This window comes from Arvicola amphibius, chromosome 12 (assembly GCF_903992535.2).
Source record: "Arvicola amphibius chromosome 12, mArvAmp1.2, whole genome shotgun sequence".
Classification (NCBI taxonomy): domain Eukaryota; kingdom Metazoa; phylum Chordata; class Mammalia; order Rodentia; family Cricetidae; genus Arvicola; species Arvicola amphibius.
In genome coordinates this window covers 156,515,317-156,540,190 of record NC_052058.2, presented here as the reverse complement: position 1 = coordinate 156,540,190, position 24,874 = coordinate 156,515,317, and the positions used below count along the sequence as shown (strand labels likewise).

Below are 24,874 nucleotides of genomic sequence, written 5' to 3'. Positions count from 1 at the left end.
ATATGGCCCTTTGCATGTTTCCATATGACCACGGAAAGAACACTATGCAGTGACAGACCCAGATTTGCATTCAGATGCATTGGCTTTACAGCCCCAATTACTTCCACATAACGACATCTCATCAAGGAGGAGAGCGTGACAAGAATGAGCATGGAGGGAGGCAGGCAGAAAGAAAAAGGCTTGAACATAGGGCTAACTGGTAGAAATTTGAAGGAGACTCTACTAGGCTATATTTATCTATAAAAGAAGGACACCAGCAAAAAAAAAATCACACCCAAAAGTGTAACACTGGGACTCAGTGATCCAGTTAACATGTCCCCAAATGGACAAGCACAAATATCTTAGGCTATGCAGAGTGTGAAAGTTAACTGTATCTGCTGGACTCTGCCACACAGCTGGAGAGGTTGAGTTTAATAAAAAACATTTTTTATACAATGATTTCCAACTTACAATGTATTTATCAAGACCTCAGCCAACTTGAGAGACAGCCATATTGAATTATAGAAAACTTTTTTTAACAGTAGACAAAATATTTGTGACCTTATACAATACACCTAATTCCCTAGACTTTAATCATTTGTTTCTTTTTGGTACTAGTTTTTATTCATTAATTCATTAATCTTCTCTTGTTTGCTAAGACAGGCCAGGTAGACCTTGGGGGTGGGACAATGCTGATTGGAGAGCATCCTAAAATGTTTTAAGAGCCTTGAAATTTTCCTAACAGTATAGTCTCTCTCTCTGTCTCTCTCTAAACCGGTATGTCAGTAAACTGTTATTGCAGTGTAATAGAAAAGTAAAAAGAAAGAAGACCTAAAAAGTCTCAAGTATAAAACTTGAGAAATTTTTTATTAACTAATAACATTTTGCATGGTTCTATAAGAAAAGCTGAGCACTCTGTAGATGGAGCACGGGGCTGTGTTCCTCCCCCCCACCCCGCCCCCCCCCCCCCCCCCCGCTAGCTTTACACCCGAAATAATTACACGGAAACTGTATTCATTTAAACACTGCTTGACTGCTTGGCCCATTAGTTTTAGCCTCTTATTGGCTAATTCTCACATCTTGCTTTAACCCATATTTAGTAATCTGTGTAGCACCACAAGGTGGGCTTACTGGGAAGGATCTTAACTTGCGTTCAACTCAGGCAACTGCCTGAGACGTCTGCCTCACTGCCTTCTTCCCAGCATTCTGTTCTGTCTACTCCACCCACCTATGTTCTGACCTATCAGGCCAAGCAGTTTCTTTATTAATTAACCAATGAAACAACAGATAGATATAAGACACTCCTACATCATTTCGGGAAACTGGGAATGTGCCTCATACTGTGTGACAGTTTCCTCGGACTCCAGCAAAGGACAGCCAACTATTAATACATTGCATACAGCTGTTTTTTTTTTATTTTATTTTACCACAAAGACAAAAACCCCCCTTATTTTGCAAACAATGGACAGGTTCCTTATGCATCGTAGGGGTCCCAGCCAACATAGAAATAGTATCTCAAAGGGGAGAAATAAAAGATCTAAAAGGTTTGTTAAACTAGAGTTTACTACCAACCACTCCCAACAATCAAACCTTATTCTTTATACCAAGCAGTGTTCCTACAAACACCAACTCCTTCACAACGGCTGAAGTGGTCAGTGACACAGAGAAGGAGGAGGCAGAAACCACAGAGGAGTCTAAGTTCCCAATGGTTCCTCCACGTGTGTTATCCTAACACAGATAAGGAGAGTCACCTCTCTACTGTCGTAAACATTAAACACTCCTGCAGAGTGAGGCTAGGTGGAGGTCACAGCTAACACTCATTTGCTGCTCTTGCTTTTTGTTTTGTTTTTCAATACCTTGGACGCTCTGAGAACACTTCAGATTATCTGACTCAGGAAGAGCTTCACAGTGTCACCCACGACTATTTCCAACTCTTAGCAGGGGCTTCTGACTGCAGAGCAGAGGTGATGGAGACAGCGTAGACCTTGGAGGCCTGGATTGTCTAGACAGCATCCAGCTCCATTGCTTTGGGCCTGTCTGATCCTGTGGCAGTGTCTTTCCTCTGGTCCACTGGTAAAGTGGGGTTGTTAGTAAGAGATATACGTCTCACCGACTGTGTTTATGTATTCTGCCTCAAGAAACTTCTATGCTTATTCTTTCCCCATAGACATAAGCACATTGAAAATCAAATGTTTTTTTATTTACTATCTAGCTCCATGGCAGTAGGAAGCAATTAATTATTGAATGAATGAATGAATGAATGAATAAGCAAAAAATGAATGATTTCAACATGGACTTACAAAATTCAGAAAAGATAAGGAATTAATAATTAATATCAGAGTTGTAATGCCAAGTCTTCCAAGAGCCCAAAAGTAAATAGTGTGTTTTCAGAAATGCCCACGCTCCTCTCCAAGCTTGTTGATGTTGCAAATTAGTTCACCTAGAAGCCCCAAACATTCCCTTGGAACTACCAACCTGTAGTGAGAGCTGAGGGCCGCTTCCCGCCGCCTGGCTCTAGGCTGCCTGCCTAGCTTATGCTCCGAAATAACAACAAACAAATTATATTCATTTAAACACTGCCTGGCCCATTAGTTTCAGCCTCTTATCTTGATTTAGCCCATATTTAGTAAGCCACGAGATGGTGGCTTACAGGGAAAGATTCAGCATGTCTGACCTGGTGGCTGGCTTCATGGCGACTGTCTCAGAGAGGAGAGGCATGGTCTGTCTAACTTCCCTTCTTCCCAGCCTTCTGTTCTGTCTACTCCACCCACCTAAGGGCTGGCCTATCAAATGGGCCAAGGCAGTTTCTTTATTAACCAAGGAAATCAACACAAACAGAAGAGTCTCCCACATCACCAACCTATACAGTCTCACTTCTGTGGTTCTACACAAAATTAGCATTGTTACTGCAGACACTTTAATGTATATACTTCGGGGTAATTAAAAAAAAATACAAGTTGGTTATCATAACTCAAATCCTCTAAATGTAGTAGAACTGGCATTTGCCATCACTTCTGATGCATTGAATTCATGGAATTGTTTTATCTTTTAAAACTGTATTTTATAGCATTCCATAGTTAAAGGACTCTTCTCTTATTCTTTTGTTAACCTGAAGTCACCCTGTGAAAGGGAGGGCATGTTGGCACAGATTGGGCAGGCCTGTACAGGGCAGCTCAGAGGGAGAAAGGAGGTCTTGAATGGGTTAGCTCAAAGGTCAGTGCTGGAGGCTAACCTTAGGGACCTCCCCAAAGGGAGTCTATTATTTCCCTGTTCTGAAAGTTCTCAGGGTCTCTTCCAGCTACAGGGAACTCAATGTTTGTGAGGATTAAGAGGCTAAAATTTTGGCCACATTATCCCACAACAAGTGTAGTCAATCCCCCCCAAAAGAATTTTTTCAATTGTATAAACATTGGTCTCTGAAGACCGATGTGCATAGATGAGACAATTTAAGTTTCCACTAGCGTTTGCCAATTCCTGGAACACAGAGAATCTGCTACAATTCAAAGGCCTTTCAGCATGGAGCACTCAAGCTCAGAGATCTGCTGTCCCAGGGGCTCCTCTTCCTCTTCAAAATTCATATGAAATCACCACATATTCTCCAATGTCCTTCCTTAGCCCCCCACCCCCTACTGCCTTCCCTAGTAATGATCTTGACCTGCTGGGATATTTTTTTTCTGTTTTTTGATAAAGATTAAAATCACTAAAATCACTAAAGTCACTAAAATATCCTTCCATTGCTTCCCTGGGTACACTTTACGGAAAATATTTCAATGATTATTTCACATAGTACACCAAGAACCAACAGTTTTGCGTTTGTTTTGTTTGTTTGTTTCTGTTTTTTGAGACAGGGTTTCTCTGTAGTTTGGGAGCCTGTTCTGGAAATAGAAGAAGTAGCACTTGTAGATTCAGCTGGCCTTGAACTCATAGAGATCGGCCCAACTCTGCTTCCCAAGTGCTGGGATTAAAGATGTGCGCCACCACCGCCTGGCTCAGTTTTGCTTTTTAAATTCCAGTTCTGTAATTTCTCAGCCCTGGAGTTTTGAGTGACGCTGAGGGAGCCTCTCTCTGTTTTCAACTGACATGGGCAAGAGAGCCGTGACTCATTCTACTTTGCTGGATTGCTAGGAAGGATTAAAAATAACACTAAAGCCAAAAGCATTTTAATAGTTTTTAAAAAAAGCTCCTCCAAAGTAACAATATAAGCATGTATAAACATTTCTAAAGACAACAGAAAGTTCCTAGGACACCATCTGTTGCTGTTGCTGTGCAGATATATAGGCAACAAAGTTGTCTAACATTTTCGCTGTGCGTTCAGACAACTTATACTTCCTTTCAGATTGTTGACTGAGCTGTGTATTTAAAATACTGGTAGTGGTGCCCACCTAAGTTACAGCACTCCAGAGGCTCCTGAAATGCAAATTTAGGCAGTAACACATTAGCATTGTTTTTTTTTGGAAACAAGATTATGGCAGTGACTTTCTTTCATTATTAATGACATCATCTGAAATGACTTATGACAATCTACCCTGCTCATTTAATCATTTAATATGTTGTATGCATTATAGATTATAACATTCCTACAGTGGTCCGCTCATGCAGTTTTAAAAGAAGTCTACACAAATCATAAAATAAATAAAAGTCTGGATATGAAAGTCCCATCCATCACATTGATTTACCACTTCACAGAGCAGTACTTCAGAGATCTTCGAGAACTGAATGATAAACATATATTTGGAGAGCTATGATATCTGAAAAGCACCGAAAGCCAGGGAAGGCTACTCAGCTCTGTGTCTTTCTTGGCCTCCCTCGTTGGTAGAGACTTCAGTGTAAAGTAAACCACTTGGTTTGCTGCTTTGTTTACAGTGTGAAGGAAGTGTTAAGAAGCAGGAAGGCAGCAGGGAGGTGGTGAAGCACTCCTTTAATCCAGCACTTGGGAAGGGGAAACAGGCGGATCTCTGTGAGTTCGAGGCCAGCCTGATCTAAAGAGCAAGTTCCAGGACAGGCTCTAAACCTACAGAGAAACCCTGTTGAAAAATCAAAAACCAAAGCAAAAAAAAAAAAAAAAAAAAAAAAAAAAAAAAAAAAAAGCAACAAGGCTAATTGACCAAATTCACATTGAACTAAATCCCTCCAGACTACCATAGCTTTCTCAGAAAGAGCCAACTTCCCTAATTTAGTTCCAAGAATAAGCATCGGCTTTCTGCCTATGAACAAGACTAAACAGTTCATTTTAAAAGTTGAATTCTAATCAAGTGCAAAGCTGCCAGGAAGCTGCAACCAAATAATGATACATTTTAGGTAGAAAATATTGGCATATAGATTCAGATATAAGAACGGAGGATGTTAAATTTGATTGTTACCTATGCCTTAGACACTTGATTTACACTTTAAAAAAACTTCAGAAATAGCTAAAAAGTACAAGTTACCACCCAGCAAAGTGGTCAGCATCCTCGGGCTCATTCTCAATGCCTTGCTCAAAGTCTCAACTATCAGCACAGAAGAAACCACGAAAGCTTATTCAAACTGTTAATCATTTCCAATTCCTTCCTATGCTCAGCAGAAGCAGGGCATAACCTGTCCTCTTCCAGACTAGTTAAAACAGGAGCAGCACAGATGTAAAATTCTCTCTTCCTGGGCCCCTAATTGAGTCTCTGCTCCAAAAGCTAAAACTTGACTATTTTAAGCTTAGAACCCTTTTGGGGATTTATCAACTCAAGAAGTTTAAGGCATAAGTAAATGAACACAGACATGCACACTCCACACACACACACACACACACACACACACACACACACACACACTCATACACTCACACTTGCACACTCACACACACGCAAGTACATTTGATGTCTTTTCTTTTAAGTCATTTAATGAATTGCCTGGGTGCCTGCCATAGTCTCTAAGGGTGCCTACGTACGAACATTTGAGAACCATTAAAAACAATATCATAATGAGGTATCGTTTTCAAGCTTCTTTCTTACAAAATCATTTATTAAGCCCATTATTTTCATGCTATTAGACACATATTGATTGACATACAGGGAATACAGTATTTTGTAATACAGAGTCAATAATCCCATCTCTTACAGAGCAGAAGGGAAGACAAACAGGCAATTATGACAAACAATGCTAAGCATTAGTGTACCGGGAGTCTTCTGGCGCATATATCTACAATTTTGTGTCCACCAATTTGCTCCCATGAACATTTAGAAACCAAACGACACAGAGAAAGATAAAAGATTTCCCATAGCAAGTGCATCTACATGTGTAACCACCAATATTTATAGATCTTGACAACCAGCTTTAAAATATCTAAGTTTTTGAGGGTTTTGGAGGCTGGAAACTTGATAATATTTCCTAGAACAGAGAACTAAAGGTATAGCGCCATCCCTGGTCAATGTTTCCAGAACCCAAGAAAAGTGATGTGTTGTGTGCTGGTTTGAATGAGGATACCTCCCCCCACCCCCATAGGCTCATTGGCATAAATACTTTGTCCCCCACTTGGTGGAACTGATTGGGAGGGATTAGGACTTGTGGCCCTGTTGGAGAAGGTGTGTCACTAGAGATGGATTTTGAGGTTTCAGAGAATTCCACAATACCCAGATAGCTCTCTCTGACAGGAGTTTGTGGATCAAAAGGTGATCACTTCACCACCATGGACTCTAGCCCTCTGAAATGGTAAGCCAAATTGAACACTTTCTTTTATAGGTCTCCTTAGTCATGGTGTTTTAAGAGCAATAGAAAAGTAGCTGACGTGTTGTTGACTAGCATTACTTGTAAAATGTCTGCAGAAGGAAAAGTGTAGTTTACTTTGTCAGGCTTATAAAGTTCTATTTGCATTAGGTTCTGAAGATAAAGAGAGAAAAATGGATGGGCATCCTGGCGAATAAAGACACCAGACCATTTCTTTACAAGTACACACCAGAGGCACCTGCAGAAGACATGGGGAATTGTTGATGGCCTCTTTCCCACTAATGGAGTGGCGACCACAGTCTAGATGTTGAAGACTGTGGAAACTAGAGGTAGGATTTAGAAAAAAAAAATCACCAAACCAGTAAATCTGACATGGCATAAAACTGCCAGGATGACTCAGAGATCACAAATCTTCGGAGCTAACTGAGCCATGGGAGAAGAGTGGGGTGGATAAAATGCGCTATGTACACATGCACCTTTTCCATCTTCCAAGTCAGTTCTAAACCTAGGGAGAAGGAAATGACTCCACTACTTAGCAGGAAAGAGCTGCAAGACGGCAATCAGGCTGAACAATAGTGTTATTAAGGAAAGGCCATTTCACAAGGGATTTCACTGGGCTCTACACTTAAGTTCAAAAGCCTGATTCTCAGTGTGTGGGGCTGCAAAGGGGAAAGACAAGTTACTGTTCCCTGCTTAGTGAAAGAACTCTGGTTCAAAGCAAGAAAGTGAGAGGGCTCCCGACTAAACTGGAAAAACACTCTCCCAAGACCTCAGTGACAGGCAAAGCAATACACACTCCACCCCACAAAACTAACCTTCACCAGGCTTTTGTGCTGGAATTCACCAGAAAAACTACCCAACTGGGGCTCTGAATACCATTTACTTTGGTGAAATCACTTTTATTTTACTTTTTAGCCCCAGGGAAGTCCTTAAATTTGAAAGGTTAAGAGTATCATTTTACAGTCAGAAACTCTATGAGCTTAAACTTTCTAAGAGTCTAACCAACTGCTATCCGTGAAAGGAAATGAGGCCCGTCAGTTTTATAGGACTTTCAGATATACAGTAAGTCAACTTCTTAGCAAAAAGCTAGCACATAATTTTAAAAAATGAAACAGAGGAGAAAAAGAGAAGAAAAGAGAAGAGGAAAACAACAGAAAAGGAAGGCATTGATCTCATCATCTTTCTGGCTGGGGGCACTGTGGGGGACCACTGTCTGCAAGAAGATACACCTTTTCATATTTGGCTAAGAAAACATCTTTCCTCCTTCTACGTGGCTTCCCGGGAACCATCTTCCCTCCAATAGCTAACATCTGCCCATTTCAGGTCATCTCAAAGCCTTCTTTTCTTCTACTGTAGGCTTGGGTGTTCCTGAAGGTAAATTAGAGAAAGTGAAGGCACCCGGGAAGAGTGAGTTAACTGGGAGTAAAATGTTCACCATGACACAACAGGAAAAAAGAGGTCCACAAACCCAAAACCCAAATCCTGTAGAGTTTGGAGAAACCTTTTTAGCATGACAGTATTCATCTAAGGAAAGAAAGAAATAAGACTTAAGGAAATGCTAAACGCTGAAGCCCCCTGAGACTTCATCTCTTCTGCGGGTTTTTCCTTCTTTCTGTGCAGTTTCTGGTTGCTCACATTCCACAGTGGTGATTACTGTTTTCCAAGGAAACATTCAGGATGGCAGCTGCTTTGGAGGTAGGTCACCAGGACTCCCCTGCATGTTACATGCAAACAGATTCCAGAAGGGACTGTAGCTGCCATGGCCTCCGCTAGCTGCTAGAGGTAGATCCAGGTGTTTGCCTCTTAAACCAAAGTCTGTTCTTGGCTGTGGTATTTAAAGAGCCGCCCAACAGACAGACGATCTATTTAATAACTACAAGACAAAAGCTAGGGTTACAAGCCAACGAAGATCACACCATCTCTTAACACTTTATCACAGTAACCTTTGTCAAGCAAAAAGAAAAAAAAAAGCAATACCAGCACTAATATATTAGGTATTGGTATCTATTGAGCTCAATACTGAAAATTCATGTAATATGCATCCAGGCAACATGCTTGCAAAGCACATGCATCTGCGTGACTTCGTCTCTAAAATGCCAGTATGCTAAAGCAACATGCTAAATCCTAGCGGTTTAGGCCCATAGCATGCATCTCCTACACATCTAAATGTAGCCCTAGTGCTGCTTGGATGTGTTTGTAGGTACCATGGTATATGCTTAGGAAAAAAGACTAGGGTTTAACTTTTCTACTGGTTGATGTTTCCCCAGAAGTGGGAGGAAGGTTGAAGAAATTTAGGGCAGAATTTTATAAACAGAACTGAGAAACCAGTAGATCTACTTTGGGGCGGTTTCCCATTCAGTCTTCCTGTTCAAGTACCACTGTGCAACATCTTAAAATTCTGTTCCATTCCAAACTAAAGGAAACGTAACACACTCTCTCCTCATCCAGGTCCCTGAAGAACCGAGAGGGCGCAGCTTGTTTCTGCCCGTTGTGCTCATATCAAGCTGGTTTTAGAGGATGCCTGACGTTCTCTAAATTTTGGGAAGATGGAGTGACTGAAGAGTCCAGGAGCATTTCCTTTCTGGTAATATGGACTGCCACGAACCCATTACAAAGCCTGGGCAACGTGGCTACAGTGATGGTGGTGCTTTTGAGACCTGTTCTCACTTCTCTTTTTCCAGCTGGCTTTTATGACTTAGTAAGCAAGAAAAGGAGGAAGGGCGAGGAGAAGCACTTATTTCAAAACACAAGAAAGGGTAAGACATCTCATCGATTTGATTTGCTCACCATCCATTCTTCCCATCAAATCCTATGTGAGCAACAATTCAAATAAATGTTCATTCTGAAGATATGAAGTGAGTGAGCCAAAGGGATCTTTCTTTTCCTAGTCGATATTCTATTCTTTTAGTAGAAGCTGCTTTACAAAAGATGAAAGGCAACTTGGTAATGGGGGACCAGTATGCCAATTCATTTTAAAAGAGTCACCTCCTCTTCTAAAAGGCAGACATACAAAACTGTGACCTCACTCTTACAGCTTAGAAGCATAGCATGTGTCTCCTATACATGTGAATGTAGTTCTCCTGCTGCTTTCACGTATGTCTTGGCACTAGGGGATATACTATCCATGGTTCCTCCTTGAAGGAGTCTTGGGGAAAAGAATAAATAAGCTAGAACAGTTTAGTCACTTTACAAATGTGACCTGCATGTTAGGCAGCCTTTGTCGGCTTGGTCTTCTCCTCCTTGGGTTTATGTCTACTATGACACTTGGGATTTGATGGTGCAATCGGAGCACATGAGATTGGCAAGTTACATAAAGCAGCAGAGAAAGTCAAGGTGGTAGGAAAGCCAGCTCAAGCAAGAATGCGTAGGAAAACAACAATCTGTGCACTCTCCTTCCCTGCGAGAATAAATAGGCATCAATTTGCATAAGACAACAGGGCAGCAGAAAGCTGGCTCAACGGTGAAGATAAAGATAGTTCAATTGTGCTCACCCAGTTTGTTCCTCAGATGTGGCAAATCATATATTCCCACAGTTCCCAGCTGCATGACCAACTGACTGATAAAATCAGTGACATCCTATGAAGAGTTTACATTGGTAAACTGAGTCACAATACAATTTCGCATCAATTAGAAAATACACATGAGGCATGCATCAAGATGTTTTTGATACCGACCCTTCACCAAATGAGTAAATCTTATTTTTTAAAAAACCTTGTGTTTAATATATAGAATATATATATATATATATATATTTAAAAACATCTACTGCAAAAATAATTCTTCTAAGAATAAACCCGGAAGGCACAGTGAAAAACTAGTACACAGTTCTCAAATCCTTTCTTGTGGAAATGCAACCGACATTTCTGATTGGGGTAAATAGTTTCAATTTTTGCAAATTGCTAGCATACGAGCTGCGGAATTCCAAACCTGACATGGGCCTCTCCACATGTTGGTCTGGCTCTAAGTAACAGCTTGCTTTATGAAGCCAGTGGTGGTGGCATCTCTTCTTCTTCTTCTTCTTCTTCTTCTTCTTCTTCTTCTTCTTCTTCTTCTTCTTCTTCTTCTTCTTCTTCTTCTTCTTCTATTATTATTATTATTATTATTATTATTATTATTATTTGTTCTATAATTCAGTTAAAACTTGGGGGAGGTAAAACAAAGTGTTCAATAATTGAAAAGTTTAACTTAACTACCACGAAAATAAAATGCAAAGCCACAACAAGGGTCCAGTGAGACGTTCAGTGGGTGACAATGGCTGTTGGGAAACCTGTAGGCCTGAGTTTAATCCTCAGGACTCTCGCTGTGGACGGAAAGAAACTGGTTCTTCCTAAAGGTTGGGAGCTGTGACCCACAAAGCGCCTCCCAACCTCCACCAAACTCACAATCCCCCCCCAAAATAAATAAATATAACAAAAATATTTAGCCACAACAAATCTATTTTCCCTCTGTATTTTTTTTCTACCCTTTGAATCGATATCTTCAAAACAAGATGAGGTTCTTTCCTACCCCTCTCTTCCCTACTGCCTCAGAGGAGATAAAACGAGGGGGAGAAAAGGATTAGTAACTTGTTCTCCTCGAAGACACTGTTTGGGGCTGGCTGAGTTTGTTTACGTGTCCTCTGGACGGTTTGGTTGGGCTTGTCATACAGTGGAGCTTTATATAGCTCGCCACAAAAACTGATGAAAGCGCATAAAAACACCGGTGCCATAAAGCCCAACATGATCACCGCTGTTTATCTTCTGTTTATCTTCTGCCTGAGTGTTTCTTTGGGTGTGTGTCTGTGTGTTTTCATAGGAGGCCAGCTGCTTTTTAACATGCAGATACCTCACAGAGGTGTAACTCTGTCACGGGGACAAGGAGAGCAGGGTGATAACTGGCATTATAACCTGCCAGTGCAGAACACGGCTGCAGGGAGGACCTTCACACTTCCAAGGCGTTTCCATTTGGTCACGCCTAATTCCTCTGTTTGGTTTTATAGGAGGTTATAAAGGGCGTAGGTCCCAGCCTGGAAGGGAGTTCAGGTCCAAAACTGCCTTGAAGAAATAGGAAAAGGAGACCTCTTAGGAGCATTCTGTTCAACTTGAACTATGCAAACTTGAAGGCATATGCAAAACCACAGAGGGGCTAGTCCGGTTTCAACCTACTATAATTTAAGTCATTAAAAACCAAATTATTTTCTTCATTATTTTATTGTTTAGGAATCTTCGTGAGAAATGCCATTCTTTCAGCTAATGCCCGAGTAAGATATGAGTAACACAAGGTGCCACCGAGAGATCGACATTAGCCATCCTAAGCCAGGTCGGAATTCAGAGAATGAGGGGGAGGCCGGGTCTGCTGTGGTGCTGTGAAAGGAATGACCGGTGAACGTCCTACATGAGTGCAGCACCTACGCAATAAACCCCGACAGGACAACAGGCAGATGTCACACAAATGTGGTGGGGAGCACGTGGCACGGTCTCAGCTAATGGAAAGTTCTAGAAATCCATCTGTTCTGTAGCATAATAAAGGACAGAATTGCAATGGCAGCACATGCAGCAAATTTCTGTTAGATATTCATGTAAGAGTAGGATTGAGCAAATGTAGTTTACGTAGGACACTCAAAACCGATGCTATTTATGCATTTTAAGCCAGGCCTGTTGCCCACACCTGTAACCCAGGAAGAATTTCAAGTTCAAGGGTAGCCTGGACAACAAATCAAGACCTTCTCTCAAACATACGAAACAAATGAAGGACCACTTTTAAAATATTAGTTCAAAAAAAGCATTTTCTATGCCGTTAGGAAAAAGCCTATGCATTCTGTTCAGTGAACAGGCTTATATTTCTTGAGTCACACATTCCTCGAAGCACAGTTCCCCCGCGCTGTAGGAAACTCCCTGATGCTAATGATAAAATCCAACCAGCTTTGGGTCAACAAAGTCACCCAAGGTATCTGACTCTGTGTTTATAGATAGCCACTCCACTTTATAATTTTGCTTGAAATTTTAAACACTTTCCTCCAGTACTGCTGCTGTATTTGCTATTAAAATGCTCTAAAAGTTTAGTTACATATTAGATTGTGTAAGCACGGAGGGCTGTACTCAGCCATGCTGCATGTGTGGAGATTACAGACAAGTTTGTGGATCTCTGTCTACCTTTACATGGTTTCCGGGCTCTAACTCGGGTCACCAGGTCTGTGTAGCAAACTTTGCAAACTATGCTCATCTGGAACTACTTGATTACATTAACACATGGCTCAGAAACAAAAATCCCATATATTTTCTCCACCACTTGTTGAAAGTATCATCTTTATCACCAGACCCAACTAAGCACAGTGCTTGCTTTTTTTTTTCTGCAGAGAAAGAAAGCATGGCCTTACTAATGGTTCTTGAATTGGCCACTTTAGTCCACACATATAAAAAAAATCAGTTAGGTAAGAGCCATCTTCCAACTTAATGAGAGAATAAGCACGCGTCTGACACATCCAGAGGTGTGAGGGCCCCGACAATCACAGACTGACTGGCCGTTTCCATAGACATTACCTCTTTCCGCTAGGCTTGACAACACATTTGCTTTTATTTGGCTTTTAAATTAGTTCTTTGGACCGAATGTGATTAATACCCCCATGCTCTGGCAAAATATTCAACCTGCCTACACTGATCTGAAAAAAAAAATGTACAGAGTGCTCCAACTCCCCATTCAGCTGCTAGATAGTCCCACTTTCCCTGACAGGAAAAACTGCGGGAAATGGCCCTAGCTATTTCTGATTACTATGCCTCTGGTAGTTAAACAGTGATCTTACCAGTTTTTCCTCCCCAGGATTTGGCAGTAGTTTTCTAGGACAAGTGGATAAATTATTGATTCATCTATTTATAGCCCATTCCTACCTTCCCGATATTTTACTCAACTTATTTCCAAACTGAGTTCAAGTTCATTCATTCCATTCTTTCTTCAGTTTTTAGCAAATATAACTGATTATTTCCTGTGTGTCAATAAGAGACAGAGGAAGAAGAAAACCACAGAGACAGGAAATTATGGCACATCTCAGGGCTGATTGAAAACTAAGCATCTTTTTTGTGCTTTTGTTTGCTAAGTCAATAGGCAAATTTGATCTGAAGGCTAAGAATTTTGAAAGGAATGTACCTATACAACGGTCTGAAAACCCAATTTGATCCGAAGGCTAAGAACTTTGAAAGGAATGTACCTATACAAACGGTCTAAAAGCTTCAGGCCCTGAACATGAGCCAGACCAGCAACAGACATGATAAAGTGTTCCAGAGAAAGTCTACGAAGCTTCGACCATACACAAAGAACTACAGGCAACCAAAGAATTCTGAGAAGGGGAGAAAGTCTTCCTCAGGGAAGCTGATACCAAATAATGTCATATAGGCTGAGAAAGCTATGCTTACATACTTAGTAACATGTGTGTGTATACACATATATACATAACATACATATATGTATGTAGCAAGAAATAATAAAAATTAGAGGCCATGAATTTGAAAAAGAGAAAGGAAGGGTATATAAGAGTGTTTGGAGGGAGGAACAGAAGGGGAAAATGATGTATATCAAAACAAACAAACCTAGGCCCATTCAAACACACACTGAGAACTAATTCAGACTGAATACACCCACTATGCAACCGAAACATGAGATTCAGATGCTGTTTGGATGAATTTTTGTGCAATGCTAGATGTCCTTAAAAATAGTTAACAGCCAGTCATACTTGGGCTTGAACTAATCAAATGGACTCCAAGCTGACAGTTCCCAGACTGGTTCTTACTAGCTAGCTAGTTACCAGAGAGAAATTAAGCATTCTGGGTCTCTTTCTTTCATTTATTTACTTTCTTTCTTTATTTAAAGAGAAGTCTGCATTAAAATATTTCTGGAAGTTATTATTCTAAGAAATATGCTTGGCTCAGAAGACTATATCCTGGTGATAAGTCATGCCACATGAGAAATCAAACTGTGAGGTCAGGCCTCTGTTCCTATGCTGTCCGTTGCCACGTTTAACAGATGCATTCCCCAGTTTCCCAGAAGTCTCTATAAATGGTCTATCCTTACCAGATGCTCCAGCGGCTGCAGGCTCCATGGAAAACTATATATATATATTTCAAGTATAATGAGAAACAGCTGCTTCAGTTTCAATTTACTTGAATCTCTGAATATTAAGCCTATAGGGAAAGTTTCAACTCTTCCTTAAGAACGCATGGGAGCCACAGAATCTAGACAGCCTCACCCTTTGTAGCCCAGAGAGTGCGCCTACCTAGAAGCAGGGTGTTTGAATATAGGCATACACAATGCTCCTTACTAGTCCCAGAAATCAAATTCTTGCTGTGTCAGATAGCTTGTCTTTTACTTTAATCAGCCCAAGGAACATAATGACGTTTATGCATTCTCTCTCTAGCCAAGTAAATTATTCACATTAGCATATGTAATACATTTTAATACTCCAATGAGCTCTTGAGGACAGTCTCCCAGAGCCAGGAGGTCATGATTACAAGGACAGCATCAATCCAGAAAATGAAATTCATCATCTCCTATCCTTCCTATAGGTTCACCACAAAGCCAGTGACTGAGGGAACATTTAAAACTAATAAAACCTTTCCCATTGTTAGATTATATATATAAATAAAAGACTATATATACATTTTAAAATGTACAATCAAACTTACCCAAATTTTAATTTTGAAATGTCAATTTTACAATATCCAACTTGTCTTAGAAAACTAGCCTCTATTCTAGTTCTGCTCTTGGTCTAAAAATAACACTCCAGGAGGTCCCTAATCAGGAGACATTCTAGATAAGCAACCACTGGGAACGGTAGACTAACCTTGAAAAAGGCAAACCACTTGTAGTCATTCAGGACAATCTCGAAGCCTTGGTTGTAAATGAGGGTGAAATGCCCAGAATTGCCAAATTCATCAAATGCCGTATCCAACTTCTTAAGGTGTACCACGACCTCTGTATTCTTTCCTGTTGGTTCTAAAGAGAATGAAACAGAAAACACATGAAAGTTAACTGAACACCTAGGGGAGTACATCACCTCAATAATTTCTAGGTTAAGGTATTTTCCTACCTTGCAACCTAACTGGGATTCATGATCTGGCTCATGAAAAGATTGGGCTTTGCTGGACCCCGTAGCACAAACTCAGCCGTGGGGATACAGGCACAGGCAGGTTTCTAGGAGACTAGCCTGGACTACAAAGTGAGTTCTAGGCCATACAGGGTTCCATAGTGAGACTCTGTCCAGAAAGACTTTTTCAAAAGTTTCAATTTTGCTTCCTTTGTATTGTGGTAGAGGGGTCTGGGCAAGCCTATGAAGTGAGGCTTCTGAAGAATACAGAGCTGACCACTATGCAACCAAACACTGAAAATAGTTCCCTAACTGGGTATGTTAATATCAGCAGTCCAGACTGAGAGTTCAAAATAGCAAGTTACATGCAAACCAGGGGTGCATGGCAAGGCACCATCGAGAGAGAGAGAGAGAGAGAGAGAGAGAGAGAGAGAGAGAGAGAGAGAGAGAGAGAGAGAGAGAGAGAAACAGAGAGAGAAACAGAGAGAGAAACAGAGAGAGAAACAGAGAGAGAAACAGAGAGAAAAAATATTTTCCTTGTAAAGAGTGGGGAAGAGGCTGGAGAGATAGCTCAACGGTTAAGAGTACTGACTGCTCTTCTGGAGAACTCAGGTTCAATTCCCAGCACCCTCATGGCAGTTCCAGGGTACCTGACACCCTCATACAGACATGCGTGAAGGCAAAACACCAATGCACATAAGTAAACAAACAATAAGAATTTCCAGGTAGGGGTGACACAGAAGCCTTTAATCCCAACACTCAGGAGGCAGGCCTGGTCTACAAAGCAAGTTTCAGGACAACCACGACAACATAGAGTCCCTGTCTTGAAAAACCAAAACCAAAACAAAAAACAAACAAACAAAAAGAGTGTGCCTATGCGTTGTGACTCAGTAGTAGAATGTTAATCTAGCAAAGAATGGGGACCGGACTGTTCAAAATTGCAAAAGGAACAGGGGAAAGAAAAAAACTACTGATTAAAAAAGGAAGACCATAGAAACAGAGCAGTGTTCAAATCCTAAGGATGAGTTGAACCTATGGAGGCAGAGAGCGATCTGTTCAAGGAGATGACACTCCTCTCTCCTCAACCTCTGTAAAAACAAACACCTCAGTCTGAATCCTTCCAAAGACTCAGAAAACACGAGGCTTATAATACGTAAAACTAATTTGAATTGATAGGTATTAAAGTTTAACTTTCATAAAAACAGGGAGAGGTCAGATCATTGCATGCCTTTAATTGTTGCTAAGGGACAAAAGGAGGTTGGTAGGCAGAGAGGCTCCTAGAGAAGCATTCAGCTAAGAACATCTGCAGAGATCCACACTTTTGTCTTTCAGATCAACATCCTGGAAGATGGCTTTGCAAACTCCTTCTGTCTTATATCCACGCTCAAACTTAGAAAAGAAACAATAGTAGATACCGCCCAGGACTAGGAAAAGCCCCTAGTCACCTGGAATTAATTAAAATGAGTCTTTTTTTTTTTTTTTTTTTTTTTGCTTGAGTGGGGGTGGGGACCGGGGTGGGGGTGATGGTGTGTGACAGCTATTACTCTACTGACAAGGAGACTACAGCCCAGAGGTGAACAGTCTGTACAAGTCAAGCCTGACAGGAAGATCAGAAGTGTCCCTTTTCTGTTCTAGTATCCTAGGGACAAGCAGTTAGCCTTGCAGCACGTGGAATGCCCCGGTGTTTGCTCACTACAGACTCCCAGAGAACCTTCCCCGAGCGAGGCACTGTGCTTGGTGCCAGGCATATCCTAATACTGCAGGGTAAAGGTGACAAAAGAAACAGAAAAAAAAAAAAAAAGGCTTTTGTATATCTCTTGCAATCTTCAAACAGAACAACATGAAGTATCAAGGGAAGAAGCAGGTAGCAGAGACCGAGTTTAAAATCGTCTGAGAAAATGGTCCTGTCCCACAGTCTCACGGTGGCGAGCGGGGGTTCCCAGTTCCCCAAATAAAACAACTAACAACCCTAACAACAGCGTGCTACGTTCTACCGAGTCTGAGGTCAACGGCGTTTTTAAAAACAAGAACTTTCCAGACTGAAGTGGAAGATGAAGAAAGCAGGTCTCCACTTTCTTCTAAGAAATCAACTCAACTTAAACATTTTTTTTTAAAAAAAAAATGCGAAGTTTTCTCGAAAACACAAGTTGTGAGAACCTCAAGAAAGTTAAGTGCGAAGTTCTCAGCAGCTCCAATTCAACTTGGCGGCCCTGACTCATCTGATCCCCCAAGGGACCGGTCGTCTGCTAACTTCCCAGTCACCCACGATCGCCGGCCCCAAGGCAGGGGACTCAGGGACAGAAAAGGGGATCCCGGGACGCGGCTTACCCATCACCGAGCAGTTAAGGTCGCTTCGGGGACCTCTGGGGCCCACCTGGAAGACCCAGGTGCCCAGCAGGTCAGGGTAGGTGCAGTTGGCAGGTGTGTCGGAGCGCACCGTGCACACTCCCACGAGCACCAGCAACAGGGCGGCGCGCCCCAAGTAGAGCCAGGGACCCATGGCTGATGGCGCCCGGGAAGCCGAGAGCAGTGAAAGCAAGATATGGAGCACCGAGCGATGGGAGTCAGGCGACCCTAGTGGCTCGCGCCTTAAAATACCCAAGAGCCCGGAAACCCTAAACCCAGGGGCGGGGTTACAGGGCACTGAGAACCGAACGAAGTGGGGCGGGGGGAGGGGGTAGGAGGAGCGGCGAGGCTGCGAGGACCCGGGTGGTGGAGAGGCTGAGATGAGGGCGGGGCAGGGTGTGACTAGGTGAGGCCGGACTAGCTGGGAAGAGCTGGGTGGGGTAGAAGGCAAGGTGGCCTGAGGAAATTAGAGATAGGGCGGGGTGGGTGGGTGGGGGGGGATGATCACGGCGGGGGGGCGGTCCGCGGGGGGGGGGAGAACCTCTGCATTTTACCGGCTGAGGGCTCTGAGGGTTCTGGCCAGATTGCTGAGTTTTGTAATGCCAGTGTGATTAAAATAGAACCTAACCCGGGCTAAGACAGGGTTGACCTTAGGTCTACCGGGTGTAATTCTCTTTCCCCTGTCCTCCTCTTAATCTTTGGTCCAGTTGCAGGCGACTTTTTGTTGCCTGTGTAACAACTTTGCTTGCTAACCTCAGCCGCTCGAGTCGTTTGAGAACTTCTGTTCCCTTGCTCAACTCTACCTTTTTAATCTTTGGTTTCCTGGTCTGCCTATTTACCAGATTTCAATCAATTGTAGTGCCTATTAGCTGTTTCGGTGCATCCGTTTTTTGTTTCCCCCTCTTCTAGGACTGAACTGGGTGAGAGGGTAGAGATGGTTACAGAGCGCTCGGTTGATCACGTTGCTCAAGCCCTTCTCTTTTCAGAATGAAAAGCAAGGGGTGGCTAAAGAGGAAGTGGCTAGTCCCCAGATGAGCTGACAGAGGCAGTCTGAGCTCCTGTGTCAGGTTTTGCCCTTCGTGACCTGATAGGACAGTGGTTTTTGGAACCTTAGCTCCACTTTCAATCTTTCCTACGATTGTTAGGTAGTTCTCTTTAGAGAAGTCGCCTTCCCTTCTTGTGAGAACTGGTCTGAGTTGCCTGGCTTGTTGTTGGCTAGGCTCGAGTCCCTTCTGAGGATAAGGTGATGGACTAGGCAAACTTAAAGTGTCTCTTGGACCAATTACGTTTGCTCATTTTTGTCCCATCTCGCAGATCACAGATGTTTGCCTGCAGACTTTTTCCACCGAGAGAAGCGATATGAGGAAGCAAAATGGTTGAAGAACAAACCACTTCTGTCTCCGGATTTTACCTTAAAAACACTCAGGCTTGGCAGGAGTATTTCATGGGAACGGAGGGGTGACAGTGCCCTTTAAAATGTGAACTAAGTGGAGAGGGGCCAATACCTTCTACACCTCATAGGTCTTTAAAGGATTAACAATGACATTGTATAATTAAGGTAGCATTTTTAAAGGCACCATTACATACTAACATTACTTTCCTAAATTTCTGCAAGATTTGCCATTGTTAAAACATTAAAAATTTTACTAAATGACCCATATCTTAGAGCCGAAACGTGAATCTCGGGATTTCTTTGATGTGCCTAATCAAAGCAGAACATTTAATTGTGAGAGAAATTTAAAGCAACTTTTCTGCAAAGAGAAATAGAGATTGCAGGGGCTCTTTGGATTAATTTTGAATTCATTCTGATATTAGGAAATGGAGATTTAGAGTGTTGAATCACTTGTTAAATGCCATTGCCAGTTATTGAAAATAAGCAGACAATGGGTATATGTTTTATGCCCCAAAGTGTAGTATATATTGAATAATATGAGATAAAATGAGTTTCTAGGCAAAGCACCCTTTGTGCCTGGGCTTCCATGATCATTGGGAGGTTTCCAGAGGCAGCCCTGCCTAGCATGGTTCTGGAAATGTAGTTCCAGGGCCAGCAAACGTCAGCATCAATCTGGAATTTACTAGAAATGCCAATCTTTGAGTCCTACCTTATTCCTGCCAAACTGACAATGTTGAGGTAAGTACCAACAATGTGTGTTTTGGCAATCTTTTAGAGGATTTAGTGCAGTTTGAGGTTTAAGGTGCATCTTCAGGGACTCTCTGAGACTCAAACTTGAAGTCTGGCGGTGACTCAGCTGTTGTAGATCTGTTATTGTCTTTTGGAATTTTTTTAAAAATGTATAATGTGTACATAATTCTATCTCCTATTTCTATCTCACCTGGTTTTACGATGACTGAGTGAATCTCTAGCAGATATCTTCAGATGTCAGACGCTATCTATATTTTAAGACCGTTTTGTTATATTAATGTGTTATATTAATGTTTGTTTTGTGTAAGGAGGAAGTGCACAGAATTCGAGTAAGTTCCATCATTTCACCACATGGGTCCCGGGGCTCAAACTTCTGTATTCAGGCTTGCGGCAAGTGCTTTCACCCACTGAGCTGTCTTCATATATATATATATATATATATATATATATATATATATATATATACACACACACACACACACACACACACACACACACACACATATATATATATATATATATATATATATATATATATATATTAAACAACTTCTCCCTGCTCATTGGACTTCAAAATTCTAAGTATACTGAATAATTCCTGTCACACATTTAATCTCCACTTATTTGTTAAAACAATGAATAATATAATTATATTTGGCATCATGATTCCATATCCCCTACCTTGTGAATAAATGTGAAAAGCATGGTACTGGACTTCACATCAAAATAAAAGACCTTAGAGGCAGAGGGAACAGTGGACATGTCAATTCTATGTATGGGATTTGATATTACAAATACTTCTGGCATTGATGATGATCATTATAACTTTTTATTTAGTGTGTTGTATTTTACTAAGGCAATATACCAACTTACCTAATAAATAATACCTGGGCAATAAACATATGCCATCCTATTTAATAGGTATGGCAAAATTTTATAAGGTAGCTATTACGTACTTTGACCTTATTCTCAGTAAAATGGAGGTTCAAAGGACTTACTTGAGACTAATGTCTATAGGAGAAAAAGTGAGAAGGGAACATGTATAGCGAGAACCAAGAAAGGTGGGTAAAGAAGGAAGAACAAAGAATTCAGAGAAAGAAGCCTCAGAAAGAGGTCTGAGGTAATCATAGCTAGTCCAGCAAGAAGTTTTGGTACCCCAAATGCCCATAGAGAAGTACAGCTTGGGTGGAAATGGTCAACCCCTGGCACGAGAGCTGTACTTTCAGTGGCTGACCTGATTAGGATGCTGAGGTGGATCCTGGAGTCTTGCTGTGAACTCTGCATATCAGGTGCTTTAGAAAGGAAAAGAAATTAATGGGGCCCCTCTGTTGACCACGGTGGGTGGGGATACTTGTGTTCCAAAGTCTCCTCAGAAGGAAAAGAAAAACAGTAGTTTGTTGGGGTCTTATAATGTCCTGTCTGGGTTTATTCCCGTGTTTCTATACAGTGTGCTAGACAGCGGTCAAAACTCCCCTCATCTGGCTTCATTCGTGTGGTTCGTCCTAGTGATGAGATTGACTTTTGTAGAGGACTTCCTGCTTTTCCACCGTAGGACGGTATTAATTCTGTACATCAAGCTTTATCACAGCGCTCAGTCGATATCCTCCCGTTCATTTCCTCAACAAAATGAATGAAAGAAAAGAAGGCAGGAAGACGAGCCAGAAGGAAGGTCACCTGATTCCAGGCTATCTTCGTAAAGCTACCTAGTTAGCTAATTGCGCTGTTACGCTTTTTTCTCACTCTCTGTCTTCTCACAGCTCAGAGCACCTTTGCTTGACACTCTTTGTGTGATAAGATCTCACTATGGACTCTTGGGTGGCCTGGAACTCAAACTCGCTGAGCAAACCAGGATAGCCCTCTATTCATATAGACTGCCCGTCTCTGCTTCCCAATTCTGGAATCACACGAGTGTCACCGTGCTCAGCTAGCGTCACGAAGTTTGTAAAGACTCCAAAATAAAGTTTATTCTACTATGAAAGCAAAGTAATTTTAAAAGAAAAAAAATATTCATTTAATAATAATGGTAATAACATGAGATAGAACTGGACGTGCATCAATTCCCAGAATGTCCTTGCTGGAGGCCAGAAGAGAGTTCTGGCTTCTGTGTCTTCGCTATCTTCAACACGAACACTGCTGCCTAGGGGCTGCACTAAACTACCTGCCTATGTGTCTACTGGCTGAAACCTAGAACAGGCACCTGAATCTTGCTTGGGCCAACTGGATTGATCAGCTCATCCCCTCCCCAGGCCTCGCTCCTCTTTCTGCCCTAAGCCCTTGAAAAGCCCTCAGACTAGCAGCTCAATGATACTCTGTTTCCCGGGGACCACACACCTTCATCCCCCTCGTTCTCACGTATGAATCTATAATAAACTTCTCTCGCAACCCCGTCATTTGTGGTTCATGAATTTCATTCTTTACATTAGCAAGACAAGAACCTGAAAGTCACTGGCTGAGGGCAGCTTGGGTGGCCTTGGAGCTTTCAGAATCCTGGCCCCACCTGCCCCCTCCATCCTCTAAAGCAAAGGTCCGCTCCAGTGCTGAGAGAAGCTGTCAGGTTTTCAAAGCCATTGCAGTATCTTCCCATAAATAACAAAACGCTGAAGGTGATAGGTGACATGCTTTTTTTTTTTCTGAAACCAGTCTTGTGCCTCCTCACAGCAGAGATAAACCCTGAGACATGTGCCACTGAGCGAGGTTGGCAAACGCCAGAGAGTATATCCATAAAAACCCAGACCGCCTAGGCTGATGACTCTGAATGGTCTTTTACCACAATGAAGAGACACGGTAAATACAAAGTAGACTAGGTTGTTGCACTGTTAACATGATTAATATCGTATGTTGTTGTCATTACTGATTTCTAATAACTAGACGTCTCACCCTCTAAAATAATAATTAAAGAAGGAATGCAGTCTGCTGACCACAGTGTTGCAGATACAGTGAGAGTCAGAGCCCTCGAGAGGCGAGACTAAAGGATTAAGAGACCATAGCCACCTTGGGCTGCAAATCAGACCTTATCTCCGAAAGCAAAAGAAGACAGACATTGACTATTGCTGGACGGTATGGTTCATTACCCATGTTGTTGTGTGATTGGCAGCAGTGTTTGTTTCTTTTACACCCCCATAAACACATGAATAATATATTCTTAAGAACAACTTAACTAGAATAACGTTCTACCTGACATCCTGTCAGGGACAGCTGTCTAAAAACCGTGTGGCCTTGCTCACAAGGTAGTAGGGATGAGTGGGCAGAGAGTGGCTATATGACCACAACATGAACTTTCGACTGGAGACCACTGAAAATGTGCTTCCTGCTAGCTATGGGTCACTTTCTTCATTTTTAAATATCAAATATGGGAATAATCTAGTTTTATTCAGAGAATGAATAAAAAATAATAGGACATCCTAGAATTTGATGGAAACCTGAGCTTATGACATTAGAAAGAATTTTTCTTCGTACTTTAATAGCTTACTGGCATATATATAATATACCCGTGTTTCTGTCAACCTGAGGGTACGCTCTCAGATTTTACTACTTCTGGGGACAGAAAAGGAAACAGGAGGTTAGAAAGGTTAGCGACTTTTCTGTGGGTACCCTCATGGCAACTGTAACCCTAACAACCAAGCAAAGACTTTGGGTTTTCAATTCGAATGTTTGAATGGAGCTGAGAAAGTGAGACTTCTCTGATGGTGAATGCTGTCGAATATGGAAGGGGGAGAAACAGGTTTTACAGGTGAACTGTCCAGACTGGAAGCCGATGCGCTGTGAATTGCCCAGCTAATCTCTACTCTACAACCCCACTCCCACTTCACTATTTGCATTGCGTCAGGCCAGGCTTTGGAAGCAACAATTTAGAGGAGCATTTATTCCACCATAGGTGAAATTTTCCCATAGGCCCCAGAACAGGAATAGCCCTCTGGAGCAAACTTGATAACCTCAATGACTGTACCCTCCTGGTCTCAGCATCTACCCCTGCAATTTGTCCAATGTACCATCACCTCTTCTTGCTGTTACCTGCAGTAACATTTTATCCTCTATTTTCACATTCTTTTCTTTGGACTGATGCACAAGATAGGAGCCAAGTGTCTCTCCTGCTGTGCTCTGCTCCTGTACCTGCCTGCCCCTTGCTCATTTGGTCAGCAGCGTATCCTAGGAATCCTCACCATTGTGCTTTCTTTCCCTTATCAAGCAACCTCCCTGCTTATCACACCTCACTCAGTGGTATTTTCATCCTTGGCGTGAAATCCTAGGAGCCCTGTGTGATTGGCCTCTCTTGTTCTTTACTCCTCAGGTTGCGCACTGTTCGAAAAACATTTGACCATCAGGCTGTCCAGATTCCTTTTCTCTTTATGGCCGTTGTGGCTTTCTAACCTCTCTGCCTAAAAGACTTCAGCATTTTCTTAATGACTGCTCATTGCACGGCTTGGGAAATTCTTTCTTGTAAATACTCTACCTCCTCAGAGGTTCCTCCGAACAGCAGTGTTTAAAGAGTACTGCTGGCCAACTTTATTACTTTGTCTATTTCTAAATATTTCTTAAAGCTATGTGTAATTAATCTTTCTGCTTTCCTGGAACAGAAGCATTAAGCTCCCGAGGATTGGTTGCCACATCAATAAGAGATTTAATTAATGCGTATTATTAAATGTTGACAAAATATCTCACTT

At 41.9% G+C, this 24,874-nt stretch overlaps 1 protein-coding gene and 1 long non-coding RNA gene across 3 annotated transcripts in view; one reads left to right on the top strand and one right to left on the bottom strand.

The window, feature by feature from the left end:
- The window catches only part of Ctsc (cathepsin C), a 34,799-nt gene extending 16,468 nt beyond the window's left edge, over positions 1–18,331 (bottom strand). Inside the window, exons 1-4 of one of the 2 annotated variants that reach the window (XM_038314344.1) lie at positions 18,053–18,331; positions 15,482–15,633; positions 10,164–10,248; positions 5,950–8,545 (exon numbers count right to left, since the gene is read on the bottom strand). In XM_038314344.1, the coding sequence (XP_038170272.1) occupies positions 8,535–8,545; positions 10,164–10,248; positions 15,482–15,633; positions 18,053–18,224 (420 nt within the window). In that variant the 5' untranslated portion in view covers positions 18,225–18,331 and the 3' untranslated portion in view covers positions 5,950–8,534. Of the gene's footprint in view, positions 1–5,949; positions 8,546–10,163; positions 10,249–15,481; positions 15,634–18,052 lie in introns of those variants that run through there. The other variant, XM_038314343.2, reaches the window with a different exon arrangement.
- On the top strand, positions 17,583–22,603 carry LOC119803099. Its single transcript, XR_005283523.1, has 3 exons — positions 17,583–18,476; positions 19,385–20,201; positions 21,661–22,603. It is a non-coding gene; the product is annotated as an uncharacterized LOC119803099 (long non-coding RNA).
- The last annotated feature ends 2,271 nt before the right edge of the window (positions 22,604–24,874 follow it).